The following is a 16,313-nucleotide window of genomic DNA, read 5'->3' as shown; positions in this document are numbered from 1 at the left end:
CATGCTTCTCTTGATTGTTGTGTTTGAAAGTCAAATTTTCTATTCAGCTATGGTCTTTTCACTGAGAAAGCTTGAAAGTCCTGTATATTCTTGAAAGTCCATGTTTTGCCTTGGAGCATGATACTCAGTTTTGCTGGGTAGGTGATTCTTGGTTTTAATCCTAGCTCCATTGACCTCCAGAGTATCATATTCCAAGCCCTTTGGTCCCTTAATGTGGAAGCTGCCAGATCCTGTGTTATCCTGATTATTTTTCCACAATATTCAAATTGTTTCTTTCTGGCTGCTTGCAGTATTTTCTCCTTGATCTGGGAGCTCTAGAATTTGGTGACAACGTTCCTAGGAGTTTTCTTTCTAGGATCTATTTGAGGAGGTGATCTGTGGATTCTTTCAATTTCTATTTTGCCCTGTGGCTCTAGAATATCAGGGCAGTTCTCCTTGATAATTTCTTGAAAGATGATATGTAGGCTCTTTTTTTGATCATGGCTTTCAGGTAGTCCAATAATTTTTAAATTCTCTCTCCTGGATATATTTTCTAGGTCAGTGGTTTTTCCAATGAGATATTTGACATTGTTGTCTTCCATTTTTTCATTCCTTTGGTTCTGTTTTATAGTATCTTGATTTCTCATCAAGTCACTAGCTTCCACTTGCTCCAGTCTCATTTTTAAGGTAGTATTTTCTTCAGTGGTCTTTTGGACCTCCTTTTCTATTTGGCTAATTCTGCCTTTCAAGGCATTCTTCTCCTCATCGGCTTTTTGGAGCTCTTTTGCCATTTGAGTTAGCGTATTTTTTTAAGTGTTGTTTTCCTCAGTATTTTTTTCAGTATTTTTTTGGTTCTCCTTTAGCAAGTCATTGACTTGTTTTTCATGGTTTTCTTGCATCATTCTCATTTCTCATCCCACTTTTTCTTCTACTTCTCTAACTTTCTTTTCCAACTCCTTTTTGAGCTCTTCCATGGCCTGAAACCAGTTCATGTTTTTCTTGGAGGCTTTTGGTGTAGGCTCTTGCACTTTGTTGACTTCTTCAGTCCATATGTTTTGTTCTTCTTTGTCACTAAAGAAAGATTCCAGAGTCTGGGACTGAATCTGGGTGTGTTTTTTCACTGCCTGGCCATGTTCCCAGCCAACTTACTTGACCCTTGAGTTTTTCGTCGGGGTGTGACTGCTTGTAGAGCAAAGAGTACTTTGTTCCAAGCTTGAGAGGATGCACCGCTGATTTCAGAGCTATTTCTATACAGCCAGCTCTGCCGCCCCAGCACTCCTCCTTCCTCAAGCACCACCAACCCGGACCAGATGCAAATCTTCAGCTGGCTCTGCACTCCTGCTCTGATCCGCCACTTAATTCCTCCCACCAGGTGGGCCTGGGGCCGGAAGTAACTACAGCTGTCCTTCTGTAGCTGCACCTCCCCTGCTGCCTCTGGGGCAGTGGTCAAACTGTGAACTCTGTCCCCTGCAGCTTTTCCCACTAACCTTCTCTGTTGTCTTTGGTGTTTGTGGGTTGAGAAGTCTGATAACTGCTACAGCTCACTGATTCAGGGTGCTAGAGCCTGTCCTGTTAGTTTATGTTTATCTTTAAAATTTTTTGATGAATATCATAGAATACAACTAAGTAATTAACAAAACTTGCTATGTAATAGAAATATTGAATAAAAATCTCATGAAGATAGTAGTAAAATATGCAGCTAATTTGTTGAGATGGATGTATTTTAAATAACAATTAGGAAAAATTATATGCCTGGAACAGAATATTATATTCATTCATTCATTCATTTATTAGTGTATTTTTTGTGTCTTAGATCACATCAAATATTTTAAATAATATGCTTACATTACTTTTTATTGCCATATGAATTTTCAATTCTTTCTACATACGTATTTTAAATATTTTTTTTCAGCTACCTTCCATGGTTTGAGGTGTACTACAAGCTTTTAAATACTTTGGCAGATTATTTGGCTAAGGATCTGGTAAGCAATCCTTTTTGGGGGGATGGTGTTTACAGTAAAGTTTTATATTTAAAATGATTCAGTAACAGCAGCATTCACTGCTACATTTGAATGGAGGAAGAGGAATATTTCTCCTTTTCACTGTCATTTCTAGTAAGAGAGAATTTAGAGAGAAATTGTATTGACTCAGGGGTAGTCCATTACTGCTTTACTTCTTTGTCTCTTAAGAAGAAAGCAAATTGCTTGCAGCATTTAATTTAAATAATAAATCAACACAGTTTTTATTTTCATGAGCAATTATCCTGGATAATAAAGCAAAAGATTTACTTTGTCTTTATCTCATTAGTATTAACGGTGTTCATTTATTTGTTCGTGCTTTATATAGTTGAAAAATAAAAAAGACAATGACCAGCCAGATCTTCTCAGATAAAATGCCTGAAAATGTTCGGGAAAATCTTTTCTTACAGTTGTTAAGATGTAAAATTTCTGATGAGATATTCTGGCATAGACGAGTTTAATTATTGTGATTAAGTTGCTATATATGCCTGGAGAATAATGAATTTGATTATTTTTCCCTGTTAATTTGTTCTTTTTCATAGAGGCCCAAAGTAGTTGCTTTTATTTGTTTTGCATTCTTTTTATTCTTAAACTTCAAATCTTCTATTCTGAAGTGATGAGCTTTTTAACTATTGTCACCTGAATAGCAGATGACCTCTTTTGTACCATCAAACTCTTTACAGTTTTTCAGTTTTATCAGTAAGGAGTTGGTTTCAAGTGTATTCAAGGAGTTGGTTTTAGTGTATTATTAGCATTTTTCTAGGTTTATTGCTTTTTTTCCAAGTATAGTTTTTTCCAGTCTTTATGTAAACTTGAACAAACTACCTCATGTCTCTCTTAGTTTCTCTCCTTTCTACTGTCATATAATGATAACAATAATAATCATAATTTCAAGTTATAGAAATTTCAAATTATTTGAAGTAAATTTTTCTAAACTAAAAAAATATGGTAAGTACTTCTTTTGTAGGATTTGATTTTAGATTAAACTATTGACTTTCTCTTTTCAAAGACCTTCAACTCAGAATGAGTGTCTGAAGTTACTTTAAAAATATTTGACATGTTGGGTATGGTGGTGATGCATCTTTGAAATCCTGTCTACCAGGGAGGCTGAAGCTAGTAGATTGCTTTATCACTAGCGCTCAGAGCTTCAGGTAGGCTTTGTCAATAAGATACTGTTATGGTATCAGTGTGGTGAGTCTCTAAGGAGGTGACCAGATAGCCTAAAAAAGGGTAAACTAATGCAGATTGTAAGTAGCAGATCAGAGCGCTTGTGCTAATCAGCACCAGTATTATACCCCTACTCATGAATGAGTACGGGGTACTTCCAGCCTACATGAGAACTGAGTTCTGGAAACCCAATCTTAAAAATAAATAAATAAGTCAATAAAATATCTGCCTTATTCCCTGCCCCTGCCCTAAACTTTAAATTATACGTAGAATAGGGCAGTAAGATAAATTATAATAATTATATTCTAGGATACCTATTTCCCCATTTAATAATATAAGGAATTAATCACACAAATGGTGGTATGCATTTTGGGGGACAAAAAGACTTGAGAGATTGATTTACAGAAATCCATAAATATGTAAAATAGCTAAACAAGGAAAAGTCTTTAGATAAGGGTATTATGAAAGAATGCTTGTCTTCTGGCACTAGTAGTTCCTAAGGGGGAATTTCACAGAGTGCATGTTATTGTTGTTCAGTTGTGCCTGAGTCTTCATGATCCCTCATGATCTTGGCAAATATACTGGAATGGTTTGGCATTTCCTTCTCCATTAGATTAAGACCAATGAAGATTAAGTGACTTACCCAGGATCACACAACTAATGAATATCTGATGTCAGATTTGAACTCAGGTCTTCCTAACTCCAGGCCCAGTGCTTTATCCACTGAGCCACCCAGCTGCCCCCAGAGTACATAACAATAAGTTCACTTTCTATAATGTTAAAATATTTAACACATTTCTATTTAGTTTTGTTGTTAAAGGTATGCTTCTTTTTTGTTAAGTTGTTTTATGTCCTGAAATAAACACTTTTTAATCCTTTAAAAATGAAACAAACACCTGATTTTTCAATGTCAGTGTGTATGCAGACATTCATATATACAGTAATAATATCCATCATGATGAAAACAAACATAGCAAGGAAATTATGGAAATCATACACCATTTTCTACAATATTCTATAAACTCATTGAATGATCAAGCAGAAAATGCCTCAGCTGCAAATTAACTTTTTCAGGTGTAATCAGTACCATAAATTCATAAAAGTACATGCTTCTAGAATCACCCTTTAAGATCCAGTTTAGGTAACTGTGGGTTGTTAAAGCCAAGAGAAAACACATAATCAGCCATTTTCTTAGAAGCAGCACAGTATGGTAGAAACATAGGGCTTAGGGTGTAGAGTAACTAGATTTAAGAGGATGTGGATTAAAAGTGACTGATAAGTAACTTAACATCCTAAGGCACAATTTTAGGATCTGTAAAATGGGGATAATATCTATTCTACTGCTTCACAGGATCACAAATTATACAAAGTATTATAAAGCTTTTTTGCCTTTGTATAGTATAAAGCTTAAATTGCTTTATATTAATAATAATAATAATAATTATGGAATGAGTTTCCTCATCTGTGAAATGTAAAAAAAAAATTCACTACTTAACTCCCAGGTTTTTGAGGAAAGTCCTTCGTAAATATAAAGCGCTAGAGAAGTGTGTGTAATTTTTATTATTCTAATTTCTTCAAAAGCTCCTTTTGTGTTCCTTAAGTGTCTAGCACATCTCTGCCTCTTTCGTTATGTATTGTCTTAGTTAAAGAAAATTTTGAAACAAAGAATAGCAAATTAAAAAATAAATATAAAAGTTGCGTACATTTGTTTTGGCTTTACACATGTGATATATATTTATATTATATGCACATATAACTGTATGATTTGTAGTACTTTGTAGTAGACATTTATAGAAAATGAAGTGTTAAATCTTTTGCTTAGAGACTGCTACATTGTGGGCTAAGTGTGAGATAGCAACAGCCAGTGAGGAAGGATCTGTCAGAGTAATCTACTTCTTGCACATTTTAGTAGAGTATGGATTTAGATGTGGATAATTCACTCATCACATGAAAATTCTGCTACTCTTTTAAAAACTCAGCTTCTTCCTCAGAGAAGAAAATGTGATTTATGATTTACAAGTACAAATCTACTTTTATCTTTTTGGAATTATCTTCTATTACTGCCGTGTGCTTTTCATGGTAAAGAAAATAAACAGATTTTGCCAGAAGAAATATTTATGTTAAAGAAATATAGCTACTGCTATTTCCCAGAGATAGGTATTTCTGCAGGTAAGTTTATATTTATTGGAATTATAAGTTTTGCACTTGTAAAAAATTGGCAGAGAAAATGCACATGAGAAATACATAGGAACTCAAGATTTTTATTAAATTATGTGTGCTTGAAATTGGTCCTGATAAGTAATTTTGTTTCAAAGATCCATTAATTTGCAGTATGATCAATTTATAAAATGGACTTGTGCCCTTTTTCCTCCCTCAGGAAAATGATTTGAATGATATGCTAAAATCAATATACAGCCACCCTGTACCAAAGGCAAACACTTCTGTCAGTTTGAATGTGGTGAGTATTACCTGTATATTTTTTTATTTCTTGTAACTGATTTTAACCTCTTTCCTTCCACATCTTCCTAGGTCTCACTTCTCTTAATCCACACCCTCTAGTCATTTTATCCCTATCTACTTTCTCAGACTGTTATTTCCCCTAGGAGCTCCTGCCATTGTCTTTAGAATAAAATACAAACTCCTCTGTTTGACATTTAAGAGCCCTTTATAATCTTGTAGCCTGCTCTCTTCCAGGCTGATAGCACATTATTTTGCACCACACACTCTAAAATCCAGCTAAATTGGCCAATATAATGTTTACATGTCATTTCATTACCTACCTCTGTATTTATGCACAGGCTTGTACTCTTGGCCCTCCTCCCTATGCTAGAATTTTCTTCCTTCTCATCTTTACTACATGGCATACCTAGTTCTTTGCAAAACTTAGTTCACGTTCTCCACCTCCTTTAAGATACTCTTCCTGATTTCCTTACGGATTCCCATTCCTACCCAATCTCTATGTATTTATTTTGTATGTGTTGTTTATTTACTTATTTGTAAAAATACTGTATCCTGCTAGGAGAATATAAGCTCCTCAAAGACCTAGGTTTATGTATGTATTTGTATCCTAAACACTTAACACTAGGCCTGGAACACATAGAATAGGTGCTTCATAAATGCTTGTTTGATCAATTGGAACCACAGTAGTTTTACATTAAAACTTGAAACAAAAGTTTCTGTTTTGACACTTATTCTTCCAGGAAAATATTGGTGATGGTCCTAAATTATTTTTTAATTTATTTAATATTTTTAGTTCTTAGCATTGATTTTCACAAGAGTTTGAATTACAAATTTTCTCCCCTTTTCTACCCTCCCCCCCACTCCAAGATGGCATATATTCTGGTTATCCCTTCCCCAGTCAGCCCTCCCTTCTGTCACCTCCCCCCCCATCCCCTTTTCCCTTACTTTCTTGTAGGTCAAGATAAATTTCTATGCCCCATTGCCTGTATATCTTATTTCCTAGTTGCATGAAAAAACTTTTTTTTTGAACATCTGCTTTTAAAACTTTGAGTTCCAAATTCTCTCCCCTTTTCCCTCCCCACCCACACTCCCTAAGGAGGCAAGTAATTCCACAGAGGCCACATGCGTATTATTATGTAAAATCCTTCCACAGTATTCATGTTGTGAAGAATAACTATATTTTGCTCCTTCCTATCCTATCCCCTTTTATTCAGTTTTCTCCCTTGACCCTGTTCTTTTTTGGATGTGTTTTTGATTACCTCCTCCCCCTATCTGCCCTCCCTTTTGTCATCCCCCCTTTTTTATCTCCTTCCTCCTTCTTTCCTGTGGGGTAAGATACCCCATTGAGTATGTATGTTATTCCCTTCTCAGGTCAAATCTGATGAGAGCAAGATTCACTCATTCTCCCTTACCTGCCCACTCTTCCGTTCCTACAGAAATGCTTTTTCTTGCCACTTTTATGCGAGATAATTTACCCCATTCTATCTCTCCCTTTCTCCCTCTTTAAATATATTTTTCTCTCATTTCTTGATTTGATTTTATTTTTTTTAGATATCCCTTCATATTCAACTCACCCTGTGCCCTCTGTCTATACATATATATACATATATATGTATATATATATGTGTGTGTGTGTGTGTGTGTGTGTGTGTGTGTTGTGTGTGTGTATATTTCCTTCAGCTACCCTGACATGAATTACACACATCATCTTTCCATGTAAGAATGTAAACAGAACAATTCAACTTTAATAAGTCCCTTATGATTTCTCTTTCCTGTTTACCTTTTCATGCTTCTCTTGTTTCTTGTGTTTGAAAGTTAAGTTTTGTATTCAGCTCTGGTCTTTTCACTGAGAAAGCTTGAAAGTCCTCTATGTTATTGAAAGTCCATATTTTGCCTTGGAGCATGATACTCAGTTTTGCTGGGTAGGTGATTCTTGGTTTCAGTGCTAGCTCCATTGACCTCCGGAATACTATATTCCAAGCCCTTCGATCCCTTAAGGTAGAAGCTTCTAGATCTTGTGTTATCCTGATTGTGTTTCCACAATACTCAAATTGTTTCTTTCTGGCTTCTTGCAGTATTTCCTTCTTGATCTGGGAGGTCTGGAATTTGGCAACAATATTCCTAGGAGTTTTCTGTTTTACCCTCTGTTTCTAGAATATCAGGGCAGTTCTCCTTGATAATTTCCTGAATGATGATATCTAGGGTCTTTTTTGATCATGGCTTTCAGGTAATCCTGGATCTATTTTCCAGGTCAGTTGTTTTTTCAATGAGATATTTCACGTTGTCTTCCATTTTTTCATTCCTTTGGTTCTGTTTGATAATATCTTGATTTCTCATAAAGTCACTAGCTTCCACTTGCTCCTATCTAATTTTTAAGGTAGTATTTTCTTCAGTGGTCTTTTGGATCTCCTTTTCCATTTGACTAATTCTGCCTTTCAAGGCATTCTTCTCCTCATTGGCTTTTTGGAGTTCTTTTGCCATTTGAGTTAGTCTATTTTTTAAGGTGTTATTTTCTTCAATATTTTTTGTGTCTCCTTTAAGCAAATCATTGACTTGTTTTTCATGGTTTTCTTGCATCATTCTCATTTCTCTTCACAGGTTTTCTTCTGCTTCTCTGACTTTCTTTTCCAATTCCTTTTTGAGCTCTTCCATGGCCTGAGACCAGTTAATGGTTTTCTTGGAGGCTTTTGATGTAGGTTCTTTGACTCTGTCGACTTTCTTTTGGCTGTATGTTTTGGTCTTCTTTATCACTAATGATAAATTCCAAAGTCTGATTCTGAATCTGAGTCCTTTTTCGCTGCCTGGCTACGTTCCCAGCCAACTTACTTGACTCTTGAGTTTTTCAGCAGGGTATGACTGCTTGTAGAGTAGAGAGTACATTCTCGCAAGCTTGAGGAGCTGCGCTATTGTTTTCAGAGCTATTTCTACACAGCAAGCTCAGCCACACCAGCGCTACTCCTCCTCCCCCAAGAACCACCAATCTGGACTAGACTCAGATCTGAACTGGCTCTGCACTTCTGCTCAGATTCACCACTTAATTCCTCCCACCAGGTGAGCCTGGGGCTGGAAGCAACTGCAGCTGTAATTTTGTAAGTAACCTCAGAGCTGCATCACTTTCGCTGCTCCCTGGGTGGTAGCCAAACTGTGAACTCCTTTCACTCTGTCCCTGCAGGTTTTCCCACTAACCTTCTCTGTTGTCTTTAGTGTTTGTGGGTTGAGAAGTCTGGTAACTACCACAGCTCACTGATTCAGGGCACTAGGGTCTGTTCTGCCCGGCTCCCAGTCTGTTTGGTCCAGGCGCGGCTCATGCTGGGCTCTGCTCCACTCCGCTCCCATTTCCGTGCAATAGACCTTACCCTGCAACCATCCAGGCTGTCCTTGGATGGAGCCCTGCTTCCTCTGCTGTTTTGTGGGTTTTGCAGTTCTAGAATTTGTTCGGAGCCATTTTTCATAGGTATTTGGAGTGACCTGGGGCGGGGGAGCTCACACAAGTCCCTACTTTCCAGCCGCCCTTAAATTATTCTTAGATGACAATCCTGACAGTTTTTTTTCACATCCTTTAACTGTCATAATTTGCTGTGTGAGTTAATCTGTTTTGGTGGTTGTTCAATCACATAACTGGTATTTTTGAAACATAGGTTATCCAGGGGCCATTCTAGGAGCTCCCTTATGATTCTTACTTGTAAATTTGCCAGTTAGAATGAACAAATTTGTGAGATCTTTGAGGACTTTTTCTCATCTTGGAAAACTTTAGCTTTACTTTAGGCCAGTGCAAAGGAAAAAAATATCAAAATAAAATTTAAATTTCGTATGTTGATAACAAAGCCTTTAATTTCCACAAAGCTTGACAAAAATCAAAGATACATAAAATTGTGTTTTCTATATGGAAATAAAGAAGGATGGGGATTGGACCTGTTATTTTATTGTTGTAGGAAACTCTCAGGTAAGGAAATTGTTTCTGCGAGTTCAAGTGACACCTTCTCTGCAACTTACAGATTAGGTTGTTGCCTAGAGCAGTGAGGGTTAAGTAATCTTGTCAAGGTTCACATAGATATTGCATATCAGAGATGGGACTTGAACCTAGGCCTTAGAGAGAGAGACAGCATAGTATAATGTATAGAGAGCTAACCTGAAACCCAGGGAGATTTGTGTTTAAATTCCACCCCTCACACATAACTGTCTCTGATTCTGGTCAAGTCATTGAAACTGTTGTTGTTTTAGGCAACTCTGAAACAGAGAAAAAATGATAACTTAATAATGGAAGCCTGTGGTAGTTGAGAGATTTATCTACCCTAGAAATATTGTGCAAAAACAGACAAATGAAGAAAAAACCAATACAAACTTATTAAAAGAACATGATTTGGTGTTCCTTTTCTGGGTTTATAACAATTGTCTACTGAGTTTCATCTTGGTATTCTGCTATGTCTATGATCTGTGATGTCTTGAATGTAGCCTATTTAGGTCCACCATGGATTTTTCAATTGCTCTTTGGGTTCTTTGTGGTTTTATTTCTTTTAAAATAATGGTGTCCCATGAATTATAGCTATAACTTTTATTTTTTAATTCATTGTTTCTTTTTTAAAATACTATGTTATTTTTCCTCAATTACATGTTAAAACAGTTCTTAACTTTTGAAAAAAAGTTTTGAGTTACAAATTATTTTCCTCCGTCCTTTCCTTCCTCTCCCCCTCCCTGTCTGAGGCTGTAAATTAACCTGATATAGGTTATACTCTACGCAATCATGTAAAATATTTCCATTTTAGTAATTTTGTACAGGAAGATTCAAACAAAATAAAAATGAAAGAAAGAATGAAGAAGAAAAATTATGCCTATGTCTGCATTCAGACAGTATCAGTTCTGTTTCTAGAAATGGATAGCATATTTCATCAAGAGTCCTTTAGGATTGTCTTGGATCATTGAATTCCTGAGAAAAGCTAAGTCATTCAGTTCTTCATCATACAGTACTGCTGTAACTGTGTATAGCATTGTAGTTCTGCTCACTTCACTTTGCCTAAGTTCATGTAAGTCTTTATAGGTTTTTCTGAAATCATCCTGCTTGTCATTTCTTATAGCACACTAATATTCCCTCACAGTTATATACCACAGCATGTTCAGCCCTTCCCCAATTGGTGGTCATCCCCTCGATTTCTATTTCTTAGCCATCACAAAATATTTTTCTACAAGTAGGTCCTTTTCCCATTAAAAAAAATCTCTTTGGGATACGGACCTAGCAGTGGTATTGCTGGATCAAAGGATATACAGTTTTATAGACCTTTGGAGATAGTTTTAAATTGCTCTCTAGAGTAGTTGCATCAGTTCACAACTCCAATAACAGCGTGTTAGTGTATCAGTTTTCCCCATCCCCTCCAACGTTTATCATTTTTCTTTTCTTGTCATGTTAGCTGGTGTGAGATGGTACCTCAGAGTCGTTTTAATTTACATTTCTCTAATTAGTAGTGATTTAGAACATTTTTATATGACGATAGATAGCTTTGATTTCTTTGTCTGAAAACCGTCTGTTCATATCCTTTAACCATTTATCAACTGGGGAATGGCTTGTATTTTTATAAACTTCACTCAGTTCTCTATATACTTGAGAAAAATGAAGCCTTTATTTAATCAAAATTATCCATTTTACATTGCTCTCTATATCTTGTTTGTCCTAAATTCTTCCCTTATCCATAGATTTGACAGGCAAATTATTCTGTGCTCCACTAATTTGCTTATAGCATCATCCTTTAATATGTAAGTCATGTACCTATTGTGACCTTATCTTGGTATATGGTGTGAGATGTTGATCCATACCTAGTTTCTGCCATACTGCTTTCTGTTTTTTCCAGAAGTTTTTGTCAGATATTTAAGGTTTTGTCCCCAAGGCTTAGATTTTTGGATTTGTCTATACTAGATTACTATGGTCATTTACTATAACATATTGTGTGTCTAATCTATTCCACTGATCTGCCACTCTGTTTCATACTACCAGATTATTTCGATAATTACCTGAATAAGTACTGAATAGGTAAATTAGTTTAGGCAGCATTATTTGTTTTTATTATATTGGCTTGGCTTACCCATGAGCAATTAATCATTTTCTATTTGTTTAGTTCTTACTTTATTTGTGTGAAATGTGTTTTGTAATTTTTTTCATATGGTTCTTGGATTTGTCTTGGCAGGTAGACTCCCAAGCATTTTATTATGTCTACAGTTATTTTAAATGCACTTTCTTTTTCTATCTCTTGTTGCTAGGCTTTGTTGGTAATCTATACAAATGCTGATGATTTATATGGAATTGTGTTGTATCCTGCAACTTTGCTAAAGTTGTTAATTATTTCAACTCATTTCTTAGTTGATTGTCTAGGTTTCTCTCAAGTGTACCATCATATCATTTGCAAAGAGTGATAGTTTTGTTTCCTCATTGCCTATTCTAATTCCTTCAATTTCTTTTTTTTCCTCTTATTGTTGTAGTTAGCATTTCCAGTACAGTGTTGAATAATAATGGTGATAATGGGCATCCTTGCTTCACCCTGATTGTATTGGGAAGGCTTCTAGCTTATCCCCATTATTGATAATGCTTGCTGATGGTTTTAGGTAAATATTACTTATCATTTTAAGGTAAGCTCCATGTATTCCTATGCTCTCTAGTGTTTTTAATAGGATTGGGTATTGTATTTTGTCCGAGTCTTTTTGTACATTTGTTGAGATAATTGTATGATTTCTGTTGTTTTTTTTGATATGAACATTCATTATGCTGATAGTTCTCCTAATTTTGAACCAGCCCTGCATTGCTTGGTCATAGTGTATGATCCTTGTGATATATGGCTGTAATCTCCTTGCTAGTATTTTATTTAAAAATTTTGCCTCAGTATTTATTAGAGAAATTGGTTTATAATTTATTTCTCTGTTTTGGCTCCTGTTTAGGTTTCAGCACCACATTTGCATCGTAAAAGGAATTTGGTAGGATTCCTTCTTTGCTTGTCCTTCCAGTTAGTTTGCGTAGTGTTAGAATTAATTGTTCTTTAACTGTTTGATAGAATTCACTAGTGAATCCATCTGGCCCTGGGGATTTTTTCTTAGGAAGTTCATTAATGGCTTGTTAAATTTCTTTTTCTAATTTTTTTTAAATATTCTATTTTCTCTTCTGTTAATGTGGGCAATTTATATTTTTGTAGATACTCATCCATTTCAAGATAATCCAATATACTTGCTTAAAATTGGGCAAAATATCTCCTAATTATTTCTTTAATTTTCTTTTAATTGGTGGTGAATTCACCCCTTTCATTTTTGATACTGCAATTTGGTTTTCTTTTTCTTTTTTTTAAATTAAATTAACCAGTGGTTTATCTTTTTTATTCTTTTCTTCATAAAATCAGCTTCTAGTTTTATTTATTAGTTAATGGTTTTCTTACTTTCAATTTTACTAATCTTGTCTTTGATTTCAGGATTTCTAATTTGATGTTTATTTGGGGATTTTTAATTTGTTTTTTTTTCTAGTTTTTTAAAAATTATATACCCAATTCATTCATCCGCTCTTTATTTTGTTGATGTAAGCAATTAGAGATACAAATTTTCCCCTAAGTATCACTTTGAGTGTATCCCATAAGTTTTCATATGTTGTCTCAATAAAGAAATATGTTTTTTTTTCTCCTGAAGGATTATACTTAGTTTTGCTGGGTAGGTTGTGATCCTAACTCTTTTACCTTCTGTTATATCATATTCCAAGCCCTCCACTTCTTTAATGTGGAAACTGCTAAATCTTGTGTAATCTTGATTGTGGCTCCATGATATTTGAATTGTTTCTTTCTGGATACTTGCAGTATTTTCTCCTTGTCCTGGGAGCTCTGGAATTTGGCTATGATGTTCCTGGGAGTTTTCCTTTTAGGATCTCTTTCCAGGGGTGATCAGTGGATTCTTTCAGTTTCTGTTTTTAACTCCAGTTCTAGGATATCAGGGTAGTTTTCCTTGATAATTTCTTGAAAGAGTTTGTTTTTTTTAATCATGGTTTTCAGGTAGTCCAATAATTCTTAAATTATCTCTTCTGGATCTATTTTCTTCGTTAATTGTTTTTCCAAAGAGAAATGTCACATGTTCTTCAATTTTTTTCATTCTTTTGGCTTTTAAACAAAGTATTTCTTGATGTCATATGGAGTCATTAGCTTCCACTTGCCCAATTCTAATTTTTAAGGAAGTAGTTCCTTCAGTAAGCTTTTGTACCTCTTTTTCTATTTGGTTAATTCTGCTTTGTAAGAAGTTATTTTCTTTGGTAAATTTTTGTGTGTTTTCCCCCCTTTTTTTGTGTTTCTTTTACCAAACTGTTGACTCTTTTTTCATGATTCTCTTTCATTACTCTCATTTCTTTTCCCAGTTTTTCATCTATTTTTCTGATTTGCTAGGAGATGTTTTTGGGCCTGAGAGCAAATTAAACTTTTCTCTGAGGCTTCACATGTAGCCATTTATCACTGTTGTCTTCTAAGTTTGTGCCTTGATCCTCCCTGTTACTATGCTTTCTGTAGTCAAGTTCTTCTTTTGTTATTTTTCCCTCCATTTTTTATGCCTATTTTGTGGGCTTTGGCTTTTGCTTATAAACCATCCCAACTGTGTAATGGGATGGGACTTGGGGCTTGCTACAGGCTTTCCCTGGGCCTCAGAGCCTTGTTGTTGATTTGAACTGGAGGGTAGGCATTGCTTCTGGTTTCTGCTGGGATGGGGCAGGAGTCCCCTTCTTGTGTGTTTTTTGCTGGCCTGACGAGGGAGGAGACACCTTGCTGTTGGGTTGATATGGAGGCCAGGCCCTAGGGGTGAGGGTCTTGTTGCTGGCTGCACCCCCCCTCAAGTTCAGGACCTTGCTACTGGTCTGCAGTGGGGGGCTAGGTAGCCTGGTGGCCTTTCTGAGGTTGGGGCACCTGGGAAGGTGCTGCCTGTATTGTAAAGGCTGCTGGTTTACAGGAGGGTGTAGCCTCACTCATGGATTGCCCTGGCTTCGAGCTTCCCTGCTGGCCTCTTGTCATGTGGCCTGAGGCTGTTACTCTTGGACCTTTCTCTCCTCCCACCATAGTGAGACAGACTTTTCCTGCTGAGCTAGTAAGCTGCTTTCTTGCTCCTAAATCAGTTCTGAGATGATTTTTCACATTATATGGAGGGGAATTTGGGAGGGGAGAGTTCCTGCCTCACTCTACCATCTTGGCACTGGAAGTTGGTAGGTATAACTTTTAGAAGTACATAATGATTAATTCAATAAGTTATGCTTATAACTGCATATCATATTGCATGGGAAATTTATACATATATATGTGTATAAATTTGATTCCCTTTCCTATTGATGTTGATTTTACAGGTTCTTAAAAGCTTGTTGCTATCAGTGCAATGTCATCTGAGAATCAGGAGCATTTGAAGAATCCTGACCCCATTAGACATCAGGACTTCTTTACTGACACTAAATACATTAGGTGAACAACCCCTAGTTTCACATTGCAGTTAATGTTAATATTCATTGGATCATTAAACAGTTATTTTATATTCTATTCATCTTAAATACTTGCATGATTTTAGTTTATACATGAAAGATACTTTAAGAAGAGTCCCTTATGTTTGTTGAATTTTGTGTAGAATCAAATATATTCCTAAATTCACTGTACTATATACTTGGTTTCTTCTACCTGTGTTTATTCAGGTCCAAAAATTCTTGCTGATTTCTTCTTAGGAACTTATAACACTTAATTGCTTTTATTATAAATTACATGTATTACATTGAGCAATATATTATTCAATATATTACAATCAGTATATTACAGTGAGTGTAGAATCAATCAGCAAGCATTTATTAAGTAATTACTGTGTTCCAGGTACTGTGCTAGGAAGTAGAGATAAGATTTTTAAAAATGAAATGACCTTCATTCTCAAGGAGGTTGTATTCTATCTTGAGAGACAGTACATATATATGTATACATACATTTGTATACATATATATGTAAATATATACTAAATAAATTCAGGAATAATTTAAGAAAGGAGGATCCTAGCATTTGGTGAGATTGGGAAAGGCTTTGTTTAGAAGGTGATGCTTGAACTGAGTCTTGAAGAGAGAGAGGAGGACGGATTACTCTGTAAAGAGGAAGGAGGAATGTATTCCACTGCGGGAGATATCCAATGCAAAGGCATAGAAATTGAAGATGGAATTCTGTGTGTAAGGAACAGTGAGGAGGTTCACTTTGGCTAGGCCAAGAAGAGGAGTAATGTATTTTACTGAATTTGGAAATGTAGGTTGAGGCCAAGTTGTGCAAGTTTTTCAAAATTAATCAGAGGAGCTCTCATTTAAATGTAGAGGCATTAGGTTATCAATGGAATTTATTGACTAGGAGTGACATGGTCAGATTTGTATTTAAAGAAAATCATTTTGTTAGCTATATGGAAGAATATATTGGAGAGAGGAGAGACTTGAGATATGAAGTCCTATTTAGAAACCATTGCAGTAATACAGACAAAAAGGTGATGAGGGCCTGAATTCATGTGCTGACTTTGTGAATAGAAAAAACCAGGTTGGATGAGAGAGATGTTGTTCAGGTAGGATGTCAAAAAATCAGTAACTGATTGGATGTGCATTGAGGAGAGAGGTTAATACCATGGTTACATACTTGGGAGACTGGTAGAATATTATTGTTTATAACAAAAATAGGGAAATTTGGAAGATGGAGT

At 35.6% G+C, this 16,313-nt stretch overlaps 1 protein-coding gene across 1 annotated transcript in view; it reads left to right on the top strand.

Annotated features, from left to right (window-relative positions):
• DENND1B (DENN domain containing 1B) overlaps positions 1 to 16,313 on the top strand; it is a 388,444-nt gene that overhangs the window by 228,927 nt on the left and 143,204 nt on the right. Inside the window, exons 6-7 of the mRNA XM_036754915.1 lie at positions 1,892 to 1,961; positions 5,542 to 5,622. Coding sequence (XP_036610810.1) covers positions 1,892 to 1,961; positions 5,542 to 5,622 — 151 coding nt within the window. The remainder of the gene's footprint in view (positions 1 to 1,891; positions 1,962 to 5,541; positions 5,623 to 16,313) is intronic.

Source organism: Trichosurus vulpecula, chromosome 4 (assembly GCF_011100635.1).
Source record: "Trichosurus vulpecula isolate mTriVul1 chromosome 4, mTriVul1.pri, whole genome shotgun sequence".
In the NCBI taxonomy this organism is placed as follows: domain Eukaryota; kingdom Metazoa; phylum Chordata; class Mammalia; order Diprotodontia; family Phalangeridae; genus Trichosurus; species Trichosurus vulpecula.
The sequence above is the reverse complement of the archived record's forward strand: the minus strand, read 5'-3'. Positions and strand labels throughout refer to the sequence as shown.